At 46.1% G+C, this 21,051-nt stretch overlaps 1 protein-coding gene across 2 annotated transcripts in view; it reads right to left on the reverse strand.

The window, feature by feature from the left end:
* The window catches only part of Insc (INSC spindle orientation adaptor protein), a 124,449-nt gene that overhangs the window by 14,761 nt on the left and 88,637 nt on the right, over positions 1-21,051 (reverse strand). For both annotated transcript variants that reach the window (XM_087211604.1, XM_087211605.1), the window contains exons 8-9: positions 6,752-6,923; positions 2,657-2,835 (exon numbers count right to left, since the gene is read on the reverse strand). In XM_087211604.1, coding sequence (XP_087067730.1) covers positions 2,657-2,835; positions 6,752-6,923 — 351 coding nt within the window. The remainder of the gene's footprint in view (positions 1-2,656; positions 2,836-6,751; positions 6,924-21,051) is intronic.

The raw sequence follows: 21,051 nt of genomic DNA on the forward strand, positions 1-21,051 counted from the left end.
TATCAGGTCTATTGCTGGATTCTCAGGGCAGCACTGACCCTGAGCACGAAAACCCAGGCCCGCACAAATCTCTTGTTAGGCAGGATGTTCTTCTCGATGCCTATTCATATCCAGCCACAGCCCACATTGGCCTCCTCTGGATTAGCAGAAGGGGTTGGAAGAGCCCAAGGCCAAGGCTTCCCTCACTACTGTCGCCACCCAAGGGGGTCCAGGACAGGAGCGGCCAGTGACTCTTCTCTTCGACAAATTAAGTGGACTCGGCTTGCTGGGATGACAGAGAGGTTCTCACTGTCCAAACAGAGGCCAACAGAGTACAGACTCAAAACCAAAAAGCTCTGGGTAGCATTCACGTCAATGGCAGATTCATTACCGGAAGCCTCACGGGGCATTTAATCTCCTAAGTATTTCAGGGGGCGGTGAGCACTTCAGAGCCTAATTCATCTTCTGTGTCTTCATTACAGAAAGCCCTCTGATCACCTTAATCCTCCCTCTGCCATAGGAAAGAGCCATTTGTTTCTTTAATGGGTACACTCTCACTAGCTAAGTGGCTGCTCTGAGCCAGGGCAGAAGGTGAAGCCATCCTGAGGACAGCGGGAGACGTGCCTGGCTCAAACGGAGGGACAGAAAAAGCTCCCTACTCCAGATGCAGAGAGAATTGCTTTCTGCTTACAGCTTGACTATATTCTCTCCCTACCTAGAGCCCTCTCCTTCCTTGGAATCAGTGAGGCTTCAAAAGAGGCCCACCACTACTCATGATTGGAAGGGAGTCTCTGCAGTCACAGATGCCCAAACTGGAGGCAACATGCCCATTTTACAGATGAAAGGTCTCCTCCCAGCAGGTTTCCATTCAACGCTATGTGCCAATATTTATTAAGAACCACACCATCTTGGCTGCCCTGTATCTATTCAAATCATCATACTTAATTGCCACAAGAAATGGCCCAACTCTATGAAGTGACCAATTAGACTGGAAAGGAAGTCTGGAACCATATCATGCATGGTACGAAAGGCCAAGTTGAGGATTTTGGACAATTCACTATCAAAGCTCCACCTAGGATCATCATGTTTGAAAAATAATTAAATTTGCCATTTATTAATAACAGTAGAAGCTAGGTATTTTGTCAGATTCTTGTAGACTTTCTTGTCCTTGCAAAGTAGACATTCATGTCCTAACTAATAGATGAATGAACACATACCCAAGAAGCTACAACTTGCCCAAAGTCACCTGATTAATAAATGGCCAGGTAGAACCAACACCAAGTCTCTGAACCTACAGCTTCACTGCTCCTTTATTTCACATTCAAATTTGGCAGCAAATGTGACTCAAAGATCAAGGTCTAAATCAAGCCATGAATTAAATAGTGCCTACCTAATTACAAACCATATCATTTAGATGACAACCTCTTAGGCCTATAAAATGGGAGAAGTATTAACAGTATGGCAGTATTATTAGAACCCTCATCTACAAATGCTTGTATAGAAAATTTTCCTTGGGAGTTTCTCTTCCACAGGTGATTCTAAGAATAAGAAACAACTGATGAAGGACCATCCTGCTTCTTCCCTTGCATTGCCCAAGCGAGGACTTAGGGAACTTCACCACATGTGACAGCTCTGGATTAGAGGACCCAAGAAATCTTAGAGAAACATAGAAGAAGGTCCATGGTCTTAGAAGAAAAAAGTTCACATAAAGTAGTAAAAGAGGGATGAATATCCTTAAGTAAGTCAGCTCTGCACTGTAAGGTACGGACTCTAGGAAAAGGGGGTAATTCTATCTCACTGAAGTCAACTCCCCTGAAGTTGCTGGGGTAGGAGCTAGAACTCAAAGCTAAGATAGCATCAGCTAAAAGATAAGGCTGGAAGAAACGTATGGGAGCTGGGGACTAAATACTGACAGTGATGAGCTGGGCTGGGTTTAGGGAAATCATCAGACTTGGAGTTTAGGTTCCTGGCAGAATTAACAGAGATTTAAAATCCAACATGATAGACTACCTCCACCCCTTGGTCAGGAAAGAGAAAGCCAAGTGTGGCCAGAGGTAAGATGGGATAAAATTCCAGAACATCAGAGCACAAAACTTCCCCATTCAATGTCCTCAAACACCTTTCTGTAGTAAGACTCTTGTTCCCACCCAAACAAAACCTTACTTGGAGTTCAAATATACAAAAATACTGTGGCTTATATCAAGGCTGAATCCCAGAATCAAAGTCTGCTGCAAGTCCCTGGTTTACTTTTGGGTTTCAGTTTGCTTTTGGGAAACAGGGAGAGAGGAGTAATTCACTGTAGGGTAGGATGTGAGATGGGCACCAACATGACTGGGATACAGACCCTCAGAGGACCTGCCCATGGGTCTCTCTGCTATGTCTCTCATGCTTCACCCAAGCATGAAGAGTTTGAATGGAGAGGAAGGAAAGCCCCGTAGTAGTTGGGATGGGCAGAGGTGGGCAAGGAGGTCATAAAGTGGCTTCAGGGTCAATAAGAAATGTTAAGAACATATTCATTTACCTTACTATGGAACACAAAGCTCAGCGTGCCAGCAAAAGCCACTACCAGCATGGGCCACACACTGCCGGATCACCCTGCCTCCCTGCACCCACTGGCCTCCGAACCTCTGTCATCATGGTTGCAGGCCTTGGGCATGGGCCCTCCCGAGCCTCTCACCTGGTCCCGGGTATAAGGCGTATCCACTCTCTGCTTGTCGCTGCAGGCTTCTAAGAGGACGTGGATGGCGTTCAGCTGCAGAAGCATTTCACAGGCCATTGTGTCAAAAAAGGTGATGTTGGCAAGGGCTGCAGAGGCCAGGAGGAAGACTTCTCCAGATGAGGCCTCTTGGCAAAGCTCTGTATGGCACAGAGGAAGAAAACAGCTCAATACCAAGTGCTTTCCTGTCAGTTATCTCACTTGGTTCCCAGGAGACCTGTGGGAGATCATTTGGGTGGCTATCACAATATTCATTTTACAGATGATGGAAGCAGTTACTAGAGAGAAAGATGGATCTGTCTACAGAGGCAGCAGTGCTTGGAAAGCTGATGTGTGACTCTGATTCACTCCTTCACCAAGTATTTATTGAGTGAACACTATGTGCTAGGCACCACTAGTGTCTTGGGATGTCCTGATAAATAAAATAGATCACACTCTTGCCCTTGCAGAGTTTATACTTTACTGGTGAAAATAAACTTTTAACAATTAATATAACTAATTTCAAATTGTGAGAAATGTGAGGGAGAAAATAAACAAGTGCTAAGACAGAGAATAAGTAGGGACCCACTAGGGTACGCAAGAAAGACATCCTAAGGAATGTGACTTGATAGCTTAGACATTAAGGAAGGAAAGGGGCAGGTCATGAAAATATTTGGAAGAAGAGAAAGTTCTAGACCAAAGGAATTGTATGTACAAAGGCCATGAGGCAGGAATGAACTTCCAGTCCATTTGTGTCTGTAGTAATGTACACTAGGCTGCTGCTAAATTTGCCTTAAAAGGATGAAGTTCAAATAGACAGACTACTGCTGCCGTCAGCAGAGTTCAGCATTTTCTTTTGGTCCCAGAAAAAAGGTCATCTGGTTACAGAAAAGTCCTACACTGAGCCCCTGAAGGTCACTCTTTTATCTGGTCCTGGTGGCCACAGCCCAGCCCTAACCAAATGTCCCCACTCACCATTTGCAATTACTAAGGAAAAGCCTCTGTAGAAAAAGGTCTATCTTCCTCCCATCGCCGAACCTACTGCCCCACGGGCTTTCCAGAACCTAGAATGGACTTGGTCTCGGGAGGATATAGAAAGGGGCTCTGTCCATGGTACACCACCATTCTGATAGGCCTGGCTTCTGACCCTCTGCTCCAACTTGACCTCCGGTCAGGATGCTTCAGTCCCTCAGGCCCTCTCCTATAATAACACTTCTACAAAACCACAAGAGTAAATACCACACTTTGGAAGTCAGCCCTAGCACAGAGAGAAAGTTCAGGAGACAGAATTGAGTTATATTCCATCTGGTTCCTAGTTCTTCCCTCCAGACAAAGAGTCACTGTTTCCAGGGCCTCTTGGCACCTTCCAATGAATGGAGTTACTGGCCCTTACCTTAAAAGAGGACAGTGACATTCGCCAAACACCTGTAGTATGCCCTGCACCATGCTGTTAAATTCTGGGCACCTTTATGGGACAATATGATCACCCTGATTTACAGATGTGGAAGCTGAGTCTCAGAGAAGCTAGTATTAGCAGCAGCAGGTACTATGTTTTTGAGTATTTACTTTGTGCCAGCCACTGCTGTACATATTTTATATCATTAACTCATTCAATCCTTACAATACAATTTCAATAACAATTTCATAGATGAAAGAACTGAGGATTCATTTGTTAAGTGATTTTCGCTGAAGCCCCTTTGACTCATTCTCAGTGATGCTTCAACTACCCTATGCCCAGTTCTGTCAGGAAGATAATGCTTGTTTCTGGGCAGCTCCATAATCCACTGCCCAGGTCTGAGTACCAAACAACTCAGAATCGTCATCTAACCACCCAGGGTTGGGATGAAAGACTCTCTAAGGAATTAGAACACTGTGATTTCCCATATCCAGTGACTTCCACATTCTCTTGGGTCATTCGACCACTTGAGTCATTCAGCCTCTTCTAGACTCACCTCTCTACCTCCAGGCTTTGGAGTGAGGCTACAGAACTCATTGGCCCACTTTGCTTTTGCTGTAAGATTTCTTCTAGGTCCAAACATTCCCCCTCATTCTCATGCAGTTGCCATGATTGCCGACACAGCAATTATTAATACAGCTATCTAAGTGGCTTTTAATTTTGCTGCACATTTATTTGAACTACAGTCTGAGTCACCTGAGATATGTTACAAAGATTAAATCGAAGATTCCCGTGACTCATTTACAAATGTTTCCAGGGAATGGCAAGAAACTGGAGGGCTACTTCCCACCAAAGAACAGATATATTCCATTTGGCGTCCTGCCTAGCAGATATATTCCACCTGCTGAATCTCAGAGTAGACTGCACAGTGCATCTTCAGGAGGCTGAAACAAATAGGAAGACTCCTCTTCTCCAGGAGAAACACAGCCTGGGCAAAAGAGCAGGAGTGGGCATATGACAATAATGAAAGACCTTATGGACTATTTGGTTTATTTGTTTTATTATTTGATATGATTTATAAATGGAGAGATTTTCTACATAATTATAATTTATGTCTTATCTTTTAAAATCTAGCCTTTCCTACAGGGCAACAATCAACTGGAAATGAACAGTGACTGCCACCCCCTTATCAGTGCATGTACTTGTCAGTTTAATATCAAACTCAAACCTCCTTATTTTCTTCTTTCATCGGACTCTCTTCAAATCGTTTGCTTCCTGCTGAGCTCTGGCAGATGCTTGAGTATGAAACTCCTGGCATGGTGGATCCTAATGCTAACGTGTGGCCTTGAGAAAGTTCTTCAACTTCTCCAGTTCCCTGGGGATTGTTATCCAGATGAATCCTTCTAGTTCCTGAAGTTTAGTAGTTAGAATTCTTTCCTGTAGAGTGGGTGCTGTACTTTATGGTCTCTTGAGTTCCCTCCAGCTAAGACATTGAACAATGGACTTCGATGTTTCTTGATTCTGACTCAATGTGGATGTTGGAAAATTGATTTCTCCTACCTGATCTGTGTTTCTCACTGCTCTTCTGACTAGAATCAGCTATAAAGGCAACCTAATTGATGTCACCCATGTGCAAAGTACTGGGAGATGCTACAATTCTAGAGCTAAGAGGCTACTTGGAAGAAATGGATTGCAATCTCCCATTCTGTATATTAATAAAATGTAAAAGTGAGCTTTACAATGTGGCACGATAAGAGAGTGACAGAATCCCACACAGCATTTCCACGGGGTTGCTGATCAACACATATTTGTTGAATCAGTGAGAGAAAAAACAGATCCCAAACCCAAGCGTTCTGTCTCCTAGCCCATTTCTATGCTGCCCCTAAATGCATGCTACTGAAGCTAGTCCCAGCCCTGGTACAGTGACTCCAAGAGCTAACCCCACATTTTCTAGTAAAAATAAGTTTTCATTCAATTTTGGTAAGATGTGGATAGAGTGATGGTGACAGCAGTGAGAATAGAAGTAGAAACACAGATCCCTACCAGCTCTGTTACAGAAAGGAGGTGGTTTGCAAAACGTGTTCCTTGAAGACTTTTATTCAGACAAATCCTTCTAGTTTCTCCAGTTTATAAAAGGAAAGCTAGAAAAAGAGCATATTCTAGATGTTGGACTATGATTCTCCTGCCAGGAAAACAGATGTTTGAAAAGGGGGACATAGAAGAGTCAACACTTTCACAGCCGCATATCGTGAGACCAGTGGTGGGATTTCCTGCAGCAGGTCGTGCTGAGCTGGTTCCTGGGGAGAAATCATTTTTCCCATTCATTGCTGCTATGTTTTTGGAAGAAAGCTTATCAGTCTTTCTGCCCAAGGGTCTGAGCTTTAAAATTTGAGGCCCAACTCCTCCCTGGATTTCCCTGTCCTGGGAGGCCATTTAATTCCAACATGACCCGGATTCCAGTTGCTTCTTGGAAGGTTTGCTGTATTTTATTACTGGACAATGGAGTTCTTCAAAGCCTGACTCTAGTCCATTAATGGTGTGGTTTAAGCTTGTGTGATCATCTATGAAGGTCATATTTGGGTCTTGGTAAACAGCAGGCAGGAAGGCCTTTCTAGTCCTTCCTGAAGACCGCTGGGCACAGGCTTTCCCATCTGGGTTCCCACCCACCCGAGGTGACTCACTGACGAGGGCTGTCACAATCTCCTCCATGCTCTCCAGGAAGCTACTGAGATGCTGGGTGAAGGACAGATGTGGAGAGGTGACCTGGGCCACCACAGCTGCAGCCTCAGCTCGAGTGGCTTCTGAATTGCTGTCGTCAGTCAGGATGTCGGCCAAGCACAGAACACCATCCACCTGCAGGAGAGAGGGAGCGTCCCTGGACACGGGCTTGTGACAGGAGTAAGAGAGGCTCCGGCCCCTACGTGGCCAGGTCTGACTGCCCAGAACAGCACAGAGCCCAATGCGAAGGGAAAGACCATTTGGTAATGAGCCCCGCCCCTGAAATGTCCCACACTCTGGCATCTAGAGGCCTCGTCTTTGAGTCCAGTTGAAACCAGTGACCTTCCATAGGCTTTCTAGGTAACAGATATCAGTCTGAGTATCCAGGTTCTACACTTTGATCATCTACCACAGAAGAATGCAGTGAAAGAACAGTCCCGTAGAGATCACATATCCCGAGCTCCAACCCTGGCCCCCTCTTCCATGCTGTATGACTTGCCGTCATTCACTTAGCCTCTCTAAGGCTATTCTGTATGTGTTGGGCAGTTAAAGAGACAAAGCAGGCAATGCTTGGTCAGAAGAGATGTTCAAGAAATGTAGGTGCCCTCCTCTTGTCTGGATTTAGCAGCAGACCAAGCTCAACATCTTTCCTTTCCCTCCTTGATCTCCACCACCTTCTCCCATAGAAAGGGGGCTGCTTCTAGGGCCAGGAATTTAGCTCAGTGACACCACACCTGCCTCAAAAGTGCAGGGTCCTGAGTTCCAACCCCAGTATGAAAAAGTGAAAAAGAAAGGAAGGGAGGGAGGGAGGGAGGGAGGAAGGAAGGAAGGAAGGAAGGGAAAAAGAAAGAAAGAAAGAAAGAAAGAAAGAAAGAAAGAAAGAAAGAAAGAAAGAAAGAAAGAAAGAGAGAGAGAGAGAAAGAAGGAAGGAAGGAAGAAAGAAAGACTACTTCTATGAAACCCTTGTGCTTTCTGCCCAACCAGAGAGATACAAGCGGGGTGGGGTGGGGGGGCATGAATGCCAGATAGACTTCCTTTTCCAAGCTCTGCTCTGGTCGCACTTGCTCTTGGCATCCTAGGAGCTTCTGCTTATAGAATACTTGTACTAGGTTCCAGGCAAAGTAGTTGTGTTATTGTACCATTGATTCCTTGCAATAACCCTCTGAGATCAGCATCGTCATTCCTATTTTACCGAAAAGCCAACTGAGGCACAGAAAGATTTGTTGACTTGTCCCAGATCATTAAATTTAAAAGTGATTGGCTTCAGATCCCAGGTTTTAAAGAGAACATTACACTTCCTCTCAAGAAATGGTACCTGAGCTTGGAACTCAGCCTTCATCACAGGTCAGCAGGTGAGACAGGAAAAAAAAGAGGCAGTTGCTTGCCATAGTTAGGTCAGCTGTGACCCTCCATCCCCTCAGATGTCAGAAACCACAGAGTCCATCCCCCATCAGAAGTGGGAAGCAGGGAAGGGGCAGGGGTAAAGCAAGGAGGCCCAATACACCTGTGCAGATGTTCCCCACATCTGCCTCTCCCCTGAGCCCCCGTCCCTGTATCCTGCCTTCCTGCCACTCAGCTCCAGCAGGTCTCCAGAGGTCTGTACTTTGTTTGACTAATTACCGCCACTGAGTTCTGTGCCTCCCTAGGTGGCTCTTGAGAGCAGTAAGGTCCATTAACTGTGAAAGCCTTTGGCAATCGCAGCCTCAAAGGAGACAAATGTGGAAACAGGAGCCCAGGGAATTGTCCGTAATAAAACTCACCTGGATGTGCTTAATAAACGGGAACAAACAGCAGCCAGTTTGCCCCTGGCAGGACGGGATTCATGCCAAGTATTTGACTAGCAGGCCCTTGGAGAGGGGCCTCATTTGGGCCCAGAGAATGAAGGGGGGGAGGGCTGTTCTAGGCCTAGAAACAAGAAGCAGCCCTACTGCCAACATAAGAAACCTCTGAATTATCCAGTCCTCAGCCCCTTTCCTCCTTCCAGCAAGAACCAAGCCTCTTGCTAAGGAGCTACAGCATCTCTACAGGAGAAACATCTCAATCGATCCAGTCTCTTTAATCTCACATTGGTTGGGGGGGTGGGCGGTGCTACCCTGGTTCCTCATTCTGTTCGTAAAAATCATCAGATCCAAAGCATTATCCTTCCTTGGTTTCTGGCACATGCTTGGAGACAGACCAGTCTGGACATAGAAGAAAGGCCAAGGAGCTTCTGGTCCCCAGGGCCTAGTGCCGCCCCAGACCTGGACACCAAGCCTGCTCCCTAGTCCAGAATGCTGCGCTTCTAACTCCCTACTCACATCCTACGGGCCAGAGCTTGTCCCCCAGCAATGGCGATGCAGAGAAGAGTGCCTCCTGCAGGCGGGGAGGAGGTTCACATCCATAGATGATGTCAGAAGGCTTGATTTCCCATGAGGGTGCTTTCCAGGGGGCCCTCCGGGAAGCCATTCCTGACTTATCATGACCCCCATTCCAGACGGGAGAGGTGGCCCACTTCTGGGCCCCCATGCCCAAGTAATTCTATTATCATCATCACACTGATCACATTAATCTTCTCTTTTTATCTTGAGTCTGTGGCCTAGCTGCATCAAATTCACTGCAAATTGCTTAAAAGCAGATTCTTGTGCCTCACCCAGATCTGCTTTCCATAAATCTGGCCTGGGAATTTGCTTATTAACAGGTCCACATTGACTTTCATGCTCCAACAATGTAGAAAAACACTACTATGTTGTGATTCTCTGCCCCACTGTCTGTTCAGCTCCCTTGTTCCCGGGCCAGTTCTACAAGTCTGGAGACCAGGGCTTGTTCACTTTTGGCTGTTCTAGGGCTGACATATTTTGGGCTTTCAGTAAATAGGGAACAAATGCAAGAAAGTACCATGGAACGTAAGATTTGAGGACACGCTGTAGACTTAAAGTCTCTGTGTAGACTAGTAAAAGTAGAATGCTGTCAAAGATGGAAGGACACTGTGAACAAAGGAGATTACAAGAAAGGACAGCAATGAAGAAATGGCCAAGATGAGATCATAAATTCCACAGATTCCTGACCTGAGGAAAGTGGCTTCAACCTGATGAGGACCCATGAGTTCTTTCGAGTCCTTTGCTGGGCTTTGGTTTCCCAGGGGATCTGTGGATATACAATGAGCACCTGCCTATTGGTTTGTTTTCTTTTTAATGTGTTAACTATGCCTCAGATTTCTTCAGATACTGTCCTACTTGTGAAATATAGCATCTCTTCAAAAGAGACTATATATATGATTATATATATAATTATGTATATGGCAATTTTATAAAGGAGAACAAATAATAAAATGAACACCCATATGTGTATATGTATAGGTCTAATGCTCAGCTACTATAACCTTAGAAATAAAACAAAACCAAGAAAGCCCCCTACAAGTTCCTTAATCTCATATTTCTGCTTCTCCCTTTTGAATAGACCATTACCCTGAATTTTGTTCTTATTCCTTTTTTTAGTTAATTAGATGTGCCTGTTCAGTTTTGCAAGTTTTGTAATTGGCATAAATGGCATCATATTATATATAGTAACTTGCTTTCTTCTCCAGGCAGTATAATGTTTAAGCTAGTCCTTTCTACTGCTGTATATGGCTGTGGTTCATTTATTTTCACTGCTGTATGGCATTATTCTATGTAAGTCAATTCCAAGCCATTTATGCATTTTCCTGACAATGGGCATTTGAGTGATTTCTCCACTTTTGTTGTAATGGACAGTGCTGGTATAAGAATTCTTTTCAATGTTTTCTGGTGAATCTGTGCCAGTTTCCATAGGAATTTTAGTCTAGGTATGGAATTCCTGGGGCATAGGATTTGCAAGTTTTTTACTTTACTGGTATTGCTAAGTTGTTTGGCAGCATAGTTGTACATAGTTCTACCAGCGGTGCATAAATTTATTTGATTCCATATCCTTGTTAGTTCTTGGTATTGACAGCTTTTTGGCAATTTGATAGGTATAAAAACTGTACTTTAATCTGTATGACTCTACATACTAATCAGATTGACTCTGTTCATATCCTTTTGTTTTGATTTGGTTTGGGTTGTTTTGGTTTGGTTTGGTTTGGCTTTTGTTTCTTACAAGTTGTATTTCCCCTGCTAGGAATTCCCCTGCTAGGAATTGCCTGTTCATATGTTCTGTACATTTTTTCTATGTTGTATCCTTGCACAGGGACCAGATTTCCCTGACCTTTGGTTCTAATCCTAGTGACATGCCACTTTGCCAGCTGCCAAAGGTCTACCAGCAACCCAAGTTGAATCTCCATCCATCATCTCTTGAGCAGGTCCAACCATGGTAGGAGGTCACCGAAGGGCCCCACATTCTGGACTTGGGCTTTCCCATATGTGAGCCAATTCCTAGAACATCAGTACATACACAGGCACTGGAGTCGGACCTATCTGAGCCTGAATCTTGCCTCTGTCCCTACTAGCTGAATAATTTTATTGCCTACTTTGTGCTTTTATTTATAAAAGTAGATAATAATACCAACCTAATAGGGCTTTTTTTTTTTTTTAATAAACCGTTGATAAAATAAATATCAACTTCACAGGGCTATTAGAATCCTTAAATGAGACGTTGCATGTACAGTGCCTGCCACATGGTGGCGCCATGAGTCTACCCTGTCTCAGCTGGTCTTGGCCATCAATTATCCTTGACTTCCGGCTCTGAAACCTACCTCTTCTCAAATCAGTCTGCCCCAGCCTCCCTATTGGGCTTTTCTCTAGCATCCCTTTCTTCAGACTCCTCTGGGGCTGAGATGCTACTGAAAACCTCAGGCCTTTGGGTGGGGTGTTAGCTTTCTGTCACTGTGACTAAATACTTGAGAAAATCAATCTGAAGAGAGGAAAGGCTTATTTTTGACTCATGGTTTCACACTTTCAGTCCATGGGCCTTTGGGGTACATCTCAGATCCAAATCGTACCAGGTGGGGATACACAGTTCACCCACTTGCTTGAACATCTTCTGATTGTACATGCCAGAACTGGACTTTTTTAAATGACAATAATTCCTAACTGACTGGGAATGATAGATGAACAATTAGAATCCCTCACTAGAGAATCCAGTGAAAATTAGTGCCACCTCTGTAGTTTTTACTGTTCAGCAGACATTAGTGAACACTCCCACTAAGCAAGGCACAAACACAGAGAGGAAGCTAAAATCAATAAGAGAGACACAGAAACAAAGACAGGTAAGCAGAGGAAAATTGAGAAAAGGGGAGGACTCCTTCACGGAGGATTTGGGACCTCACCTCTCAGCCCTCTCTTATTCAGCCTCTCTATAACACTTACTCCTCTGAGAATTGTCTTCCGGTTGACCCTTGCTCCTTCCAGAACTGCAGGATACCATACTCTGGGGGGCTCATTTGCTCCCTAGTTAGCTAGTTCTCACCACCTGCTCTCTTAGCTTCTCCTCCTCTGCTCCTATCTAAACTAGCATCTGCCAGATTCTGGTGCCAGCTTGTTTTATACTATATTGAACAATGGACCCAAACCCATGTAGCCTCAGTGACTCTCACTACTACGACCCTCAAACCTGACCCTCCATCTCTGATCTCTATTTCCCCAAGATCCACACCTACATTTCCAAACTGCTGTTGGATTAATTAATTTGCCTGGATGTCCCGTGGGCACCTCAAACCCATTCACTTAAGAATGAAGTGCTCTTATTCTGTTTCCTTCCTCACGAGGTCAGAAGTCACCTGTCTCCTTCACACAGCCACACTGCTCTGCCTGCACTCCAGTACAGCAGGTGCCACATAAAGGATCTGAGTAGCTTACATACTCATCCATCCCCTGCTAGATCCAAGCCCCTTAGGGCAGCCCCTAACCTGAACCCTTTCTAGGTTCTCAGTATCTCAGGCAACAGCTAATTTAAGAAGTATGAGCTGACAGATGAGGAAACAGTAGCCCTCTCTGGAAGGCAAGGAGATTGTCCAGCCCACACAGCAAGTTAATGCCAGATCTGGGACTCCAGTTCTGAACTCTGCTCCTTGTCCCCTGCCTTCCTTGGTGGGGCATTTGGAGAGGAAAGAGCAGCTCAGCTCAGCTCCTGTGCTGGTCTCCAGAGTAGCCCATCCTGAAGCCAGCTTCCTCAAGGATTGGTCCCATTTCAGGAAAGCCTCTATCCCCAAACTACACACTTCCTATCCCGAGCCATAAACTTCATGCCAAAAGAGCAATCGAATCAAGGCCCTTTCAGATCCCTAAAGAAATTGCTGCTGGAAGCACTTACAGATAATTAATTAGCTTCGACATGGAGTGGGATGGGCCTGGGCCTGAGCCCAGACTTTCCTTGTGGGTGGGTGTGCAAGTGAGGATGAAGATGGTATGTCCTGGTCATCACCTGGGCGCTAGACTAGGGCTGAGGTAACTGGAGCCTGACACAGTGGGAGCTGGCCAATGCTGAGATTCTTCCCAGAGGGCAGGGGAAGGAATGTGTCACCTGGGCAGCCAAGGAACCCAAGGTGTACAGAAGACAGCAAGGCAGATTTATGGGCAGTGTTCTACCGATTCTTGCAAATGCATCAGTGGTGGTTTTATGCAAATATCAAAGGGACACAGGATAATATACAGAAACCCATCATATATCACTGGTAACAGTCTGCCATTTCTTTTGCTTTTTGCATGTTTGTTTTTTATCTTATGCATTTAGGTTTTGGTAAGGGAGAAAGATTGGTTACTGGCTTTTAACAAACAGAATTATGCTATTGTAGTGAAAATCAGCCATAAGGATGGAGTATGTCCTAAAGGCTCCAAATTTTCTCCTTCTTGGACTTTTCTGACCACTTAAACATCTAAAGGTTGAAAGAAAAAAACAGACAAGTAGGAACTACAGAGTGATCCAAATCCTGTTCATGGGTCCAAGATAGGATGTGTCAATTGTATAAGGTGTAGTCAGAAGGAAGATTCTGTTTCAGGCAGAGTAGGGAGCAAGAGGTCAAGGAGTAAAGACAAGTGAGTGGTCAAAGGACAGGCAGAGAATTTGGTAAAATAACTGAGCCCATGGGTCCAAGACAGAAATCAAATGTGGACTATGAACTGGATATGGACAGAGTTCAGGACAAGTCTGTGACAATGCAAGGGGTTAAAGGCTGCCTTTATAAAATGAGGACTTTGCTTTATAGAGTAGCAGTAAAGCTGCCAGCTCAACAGAAAACCACAGAAATTAAGGAGGCCCTCAGGAGGATAATAGCATCTCCCTCAAAGCAATATATCCCGGACCCCACTTAACCTCTCCTGCCATTTCAAACCAGAATCTGTGGTTAAAAGTTCATTGCTAAAGTGGATAAATAAAAATATTAATATGAAATAGGGAATGGAACAATGGATGAAAGGGATTGTATAACCAGTTCAGTGGGCAAATCAACAAGGCACAGAGAGGAAGATATATAGACAGAGATAGCAGAGATGCGTTGTTTAGGTGGAGGGAAATCATGGCTTGGATCACTTAAGAGGAACAATAAAAAGTAATTTCCCTGTCCAGCAGATGATTTTCGGTAATGCAGATTTTCAAACATGCTCTGAAGGCATTTGAGGGTGGGTTTCCCTCTGGGTTAGGGTTACTAGGCACATGCTGAGACAAAAATACCAAGTTTGCAGCAAAGCATGGCTGAGCCCAGCCAAAACCTGAATTGTAGCCAAAGTGCTTCTAGATCAGTGCTTGTCAGATGATTAGAATCATCTGGGAAAGTTTTAAAAACACTAACGTTCAAGCTTTACTGCTAGAAATTTGAATGCAACTGGTCTGTGGTGGAGTCTTGGCATCATTATTTGTTAAATCTCCTCCCATAAGTCTAATGGACATATGGGGTTGGGCAGCAGTGCACCAGAGCTACCTGTGCTGCAAGAAAGTTGCACGGCTGGGAAGAGCCTGGCTCCCTGCTGATTTGGTGAGATTAGCAAGTTACCCACCTTCTTTGCGCCTTATTTCCCAGCCTGAAACTGATGATGACATCACCCTCAACAATGATACCATGAATTTATTTATTTATTTATATTTATTTATAGCATTCTCCCTGAAATCAACAACAAGACAAAGACATCTTTCATCGGAATTTCTACTTGACACTGTATCAGCCAATGCAATCACACAAGAGGAAAAAATAGTAAGACATAAGGACAGGAAAAGAAGCAAAATCCTCACTATTTACAGATGGAATGATATGTACACAGGAAACCTAAAAGAATCTACACGTTGTTAAAAGTTATTAATAAATTTAGCTAAAATTTTGAATTCAATATCAAAACTTTGTTTCTTTTCTTATGTATTAGCAACAGGGATTTTGAAACTGAACATTTAAAAAATAATACCACAATATCTTATATTCCCACAAAACATAGCTAAGAATAAATCTAAAAGAAGATGTGTAAGACATCACCTCTGAAAACTCAAACCATTTCTGAGAGAAATTAAAACCAGTTTAAGGATAAAGATATATTCACTAATGAGAGCACTACATTATTTAAGATGTCAATTATCCAAAAAGCTTCATCCTCGTTTTGTGATATTGACAACCTGATCAAAAAATGTTTATAGAAATTCAAAGAACCTAATAATTACCAAGATAATCTTAAAGAAAAAGAAATTTGGAATTTATATCCTAGCAAATACCAAAATTTATTAGAATACAGAGACTCTGTGCCATATTGGCACAAAGATGGACAAAATAGACTAATGGATCAGAAAAAAATAAAGTCCAGAAACAGACTCAGCATGTATCACCAACGTTATTTTCAACAAAAAGATCACTTCAATTTAGTGAATTTAGATGGAGCCATAGTCTTTTCAATAAATGGTTCTGGCCCAAGTGGGTAGTCATATGAAAAAATTAAAATGGAACACCACTTTAATAATTAACTTGAAATTTATTACAAATCAAAATATAAAGGTAAAATAATAAAGCTCCTCAAACAAAACATAGGAGAATGTCTTCATGATTTGGGGGAAAAAAACAGTGATTTCTTAAATAGACATAAGCAGCACAAATGACAAAAGAAAAGATCAATAAATTGGACTTCAATAAATTTAAGAGTTTCTAGTTATCAAAAGGCATCACTAAGAGAATGAAAAAGCAAACCACAGGCTGACAATATATATTCTCACTGAAAGATATCTGACAAAGAATCTGTATGTAGAGTACACTCTTTAAATTGATAAATCAATAAGGCAAAGTCAACTCTATGTTTTTAAATGAAGAGAAGTTTCGGACTGACATATCACAAAAGAAGCTGATCAAATGGATCATCAGTAAATGAAAAAGTGCTCAGATTCATTACTTATCAAGAAAATATACGTTACAGCCATAATGAGAGGTGACGATGCACCCAGGTAAGTCTCAGGCAGGGGCTGCATATCCAGCTATCACAAACCTCGATCCGAACAACTTGGTTTGTGTTTTTGCAGCAACCCAAAGAGAGACTGAAATAGTCCCTTGAGAACTATGTTCGTTCATCTGTGTCTTTCCATATCCTTTTTCCCCTGTTCTCTGCAAGTGTCTTCCTCTGTCTCAGAGCCCCTCTGTGTCCCCGTCCTCTGTGCCTCTGTGGGTGACTGGAGGACCCACCACTTGCAGTCAGGGGCAGCAGATGCTGCTGAGGCTCTATGAGCTGAGGCCTGGATATACAGGGTCTTCCTGGGAACAGGGACTTCTCTTATCAAATTCTGTCCCAAATCTGCATCTTCATTCACCCCATCTCCTAATTCCCCGCATTGTCCCAGACACTGCTACACCTTGTCAGCTCCTCCGCTTGACCCTCACTTCCGGTCCTCCCACCATTAGCATCACGCTCACATCTGGCTTCTTACTACTTATTTTCTGGTTGCACCTGATCATTTGGACTTCAACTGGGAAATGCACATTGGGAAATATTTAATCCTGCAAGTCCACGGCAGTCTCTCCACTAAGCCCCTGCCCAGCATTCTCTCCTCAGGAAGCGTGGCCAGCTTCAAGTGCCCGCTGCTCATCCCACCCCACCTCAGGCTCACCCTCCAAGCTCATCTCAACCCCCCCACCACCACCACCACCCAGCCTCCAAAGACTGAGGGAGACATGAGAACTGGGCTTGGAACCATGGGGGTTGGAATGAGGGGAAAGATGGTGAAAATCACCAGGGTCATGTGGTGCAAACAGGGCTCAGGGTGAATCCTACAGATAGATCTTTAGCCATTTTAGCCAATCTGCCTTTGCTGAGGAATCTGACAAGGCTTACACCCCCACACACACACATACACGCATATACTCAGGGCCCTGAAACTGCTCTCATGGGCCCTGCTAGGTGCTCTTGAGTCTCAGCCAAGTGGCTAGTAGTGAGAATGCTGTAGGTGTGCATGTCACTCCCCTAACCTGTATCCTCTCCTCTGCGAGGTGTATTCAGTCATGGACAGAGCAACGGTCACCTGTGTGCGCAAGCCGCTTCCCTGACCAGGTAGAGTGGTAGGCAGGATGGTTTCCAGTAGTGGGGAACCCAGAGACCTGAGCTGGGCAGTGTGGGGCATCTCTGGGGGTAGCACTGCACACAGTGTAAGCATCAGGAAGGGAGAGCAGTCAGGGGGGCGGTCAGAGCTGGATCTGAGACTCACGTCAACAAATGTCCAGTCAGAACACAAGCAAAGGCTCCAAGCAAGGAAGCCCCAAGGCCCTTTATAGGGGTACCCGGAGAGAAGAGAAAGTCATGCACATTTATGGAGCACTGCCCGGTTCATCTTCCCAGCCTGCAAGGCAGGGATTATCATTCCATTTTACCTCTGGTGAAGCAAGACTAGAGGGTGACAGTCACACACACAGAGTGGTGAAGCCAGACGTCAGACCCAGACCTGTTGGCCTGGGCAGTGAGCTGTGGACAGCCTGCTCAAAGAGCGCCTTTAGTGCCAGGCTGAGGGGTTTGGATTTTGCCCACAGGGAAACTGGGGACCTAGGAGGGTTTCTGCTTTAGCAAGGCACGGAGCTGACTCTGGTTCAGGAGAGAGTTGGGGACACGTTAGACTGCAAGATTTGTCTACATTCTGCTTCTAGAAGCTAGATCCATGGGAAGATGCACCCACTGCCTTGAATTTGAGACCCTCTGCCTAAGATACCCTCTGGCCCTGACTGTTGCTCCTGCATCCAGAGCCCACCAACCCCGGCGGCCTAACTTGACTGCCACTGGTGCTCTTGTCCACCAGGGGCCGCTGTTGCACAGCACATGGGATCCGGCCCAGACCCTGAGGACTGAGCCTGCCCTGGCAAACCCACTTTCGCATCTGGGCAGCCAGCCTGCCTGGCAGCGCCTCCCTTCTCCAAACTCGGGTTGGGCCTGGCAGGTAAGGTGCAGCCCCAAGCCAGCAGGTTCTTCCTCACCCTGGGCAGTATTAGCAGTAATTTCTGCCTGGCTCCTTGTGAAGCGAGGAGAGGGGAAGCAGGGCTGTGTGTTTAATTTTGTTCCTGTCCCTTCACAGTCTGGCCGCCTTAAGCCCCTCCACCCCACCTTACGGCAGATGGACTGAAGACGTGGCACGTGAGGAAGACAGTGAGCCACATGCCCCGGGGAAGGCTGGGTCACAGACCCCCCGGCCCACGGCCACCTCTGCCTGCTGGGGAAGGCCACTGCCAGTCCCCACTCCTCTCTGCCTCTCAGCCAGCGTCCAGGCCCAGAGAGCTGGCCTGGGGCTCAAGGGCACTCTGCACAGCCCAGCCGAGCCCATTCCCAGCACAGTTGAAGGCAAATGCCCTGGGGTTTGCAAGGTAGAGGCCCAGGGGGATTAAACCCCAAAGCGCTGGGGATGGGAGGCAACTGGGACCTCCATCCAGAGCATTCTGTCCTTCAGGAAAGAAAGAAAAGAAGCTGCAAGTCAAACTAAACAGATATCTTACCTGGCATTCACAGCCCCCTCTTGCCACTCAGTCTTGCTTAACTATTAGAACACACTCTAGCAAGTTAAAGTCACTGCCCTGCCCTGGAGTCTGCACACTATGACCCCTGCCAGCTAATGGGGAGGGGAAGCCCCCCCTGAACGGGAGCAAAATACAGGAATCTCAGGCTGGGCTGTGTGCTTTCCAGTAGCTATCCTTTCTAGCCTCAGCTTGCCTTTCTGTAAAATGGGTTGGAGGCAACCATCTCTCCCTGCCTTCTTTGCAGAATAACTATGAGAATCACACAGGCAAATGAATGAGGGAAAGTGGCCAGGTTTGTCACTGCTGTTGATGTTGCTGCAAAAATGAATTCTTTCTGACAATCTGCAACCGAAGGAGGAGCAGGCAGTGGAGAGAGATTACTGTGAAACAGCAGCTGGAGTCTCTGAGACCCCCATTCAGCCCACTTCTCTCTGCTCAGGGTCTCCAAGGTTTCAATAGCTGGGTCCAGGCCTCCCTGTCTCCTCCTTGCATCCAGCCCAGGGAATGGGGTCGGATGAGGAAGCTGCACAGAGACAGGCAGCAATTTCTCCGTCCTTCATCTGCCCCCGGGGATTTTCTTCTTGGACTTGAAATTGAACCTCCTCCCCTCCCCTGCTCATCTTTAATTTCTCTATTGATTTTCATTAAACTCTTCCCTTGGCTCTAGCACAGGGTAAAGTACTTATTTGAGAAAACAAAACAAAAGGGAGGGGGAGGGATGAGAGAATGCTCTTCTGAAACTCAGATTGTCCATGGTCGAAAGCTGGAAGACGCAATTACTAGAACTACCCAGGGGCTTCTCTGAGGTTGTCTGAGCACTGGGCTTTGAGTGTCTCCACCCCCTATGCCTCTCAATCTGTGTGTTCCCACCTCTCAGATCCCAGCCCCTTGCCTGGACCACAGTCCCCAGTCCAGGTCTAGTCCCCAGTCCTTCCAGCCCCAATCACTAACCAGCAGTGCCTGACCTTCTGTTGGCCACAGCTGGAATTCTACCAGAGCCACTGAAAACTCCCCAGCACTCAAGGTCTTTGGGGGCAGTGCAGTTTCGCCAGATGACCCTGAGAAGGTGGAGATGAAGGGGCATGGGAGGAGGAAAGGGCAGCAGACACAGGCAGAGTGCTTCCTCCAGCATACTGACACTGCCTCACCGCAGCAGCCCAAGGGAGGTGTCCCCATGATGTACGGAAGAGGAAACTGAGCGTCAGAGAAGTGATTTGCTTGCCTAGCCCATTATCAGCCTCCCTGAAACCTGAGGGCCCCCTCCTAGGTAATTCCAATCCCCCCTGATGGCTGCAGTCCTGCAGGCAGGCTGTCCTGACCAGTCCACCTCCTCAGAGCTGGCTCCATCTGCTCCCACAGGACTGTGTGTCTCTGGGGCCCCCACTGATCACTTGGCCTTCATCTACCTCCAGTGTCCTTCCCAGGTGATCCAGAGAACACTGTCTCCTTCTCAGGGTTCCCCAACTCACCAAGCATGGGGCTCCTTTGAGACTTAGAGCCCCACAGTCTGATTGGCCAACAGTAGGTCCCTCTCCTCTGCTTTCCCCTGCTTGTCCTGACACTGCCTCCTTGGTGCTCCTGCACCAGCAGCCCCAGAAATGGGGGCTCCATCCTGTGTCTTCAGCAGGCCATGGACAGCCCTCAACAGTCAGTACTACTGGACTCCTCCTGTCTGATACCTGAAGCAAGTCTGCTTGTCTCACCTCCCCAGAGCCCAGCACAGGACTGAGGAGCAAGGGGTGGCAATCAGCTAAGGACATAAGGAAGCCACTCCTCGATCTTAATGATCCCAGGGAAATGTAGTGGTGTAGAGGCTTGGCTGATACAAGCCAGCACCCCGAAGGGCCGCTCTGGGGAGAAAAAAGTGGAGCCTTCAAAGACCCTTCAGACACAGCATCTTGCAGCCTCCAGCCCGGGCTGGCATGTGTCGGTGTCTGCCCCCTACCCAGGCTGATACCCTGAGCCTGACCCCAGCGATCCACTCCTGGAGTCCCTACCTCAGAAGGGCCAGCTCCTTCTTCCAAGATGGCAGGGAGTGAAGAACAGGGCTTGCGAACCAGCCCAGGTTGGGATTGAATCCAAACTCTACGCAACCATGAGCTGGAGGAACACGGTCTGTGATTCTCCGTTTCCTCATCTGTGAAGGCTCCTGCGCCAGGATCATCCAGCTCATCCTCCCTATGCACTTCACAGCCTCTCCCACCACACTGGTCCTCCTCCCTTCTCCACCTGACTGTAACCTTCCCAAGCCCATGCATTTGAAAGCCCCAGGCATTATTAGCATGTCCTTGTCTCAATCATGATACCAATTATTCAGTGCTCATTGTGCCCAGAACCACATTACCATACATGCACAATTCACCAAGATTCCTGTGTGGTAGATCT

The sequence above is a fragment of the Heterocephalus glaber genome, unplaced genomic scaffold, assembly GCF_053883595.1.
Source record: "Heterocephalus glaber isolate CG9 unplaced genomic scaffold, H.glaber_assembly_v1.0 deba00001428, whole genome shotgun sequence".
NCBI classification, from domain to species: Eukaryota; Metazoa; Chordata; class Mammalia; order Rodentia; family Bathyergidae; genus Heterocephalus; species Heterocephalus glaber.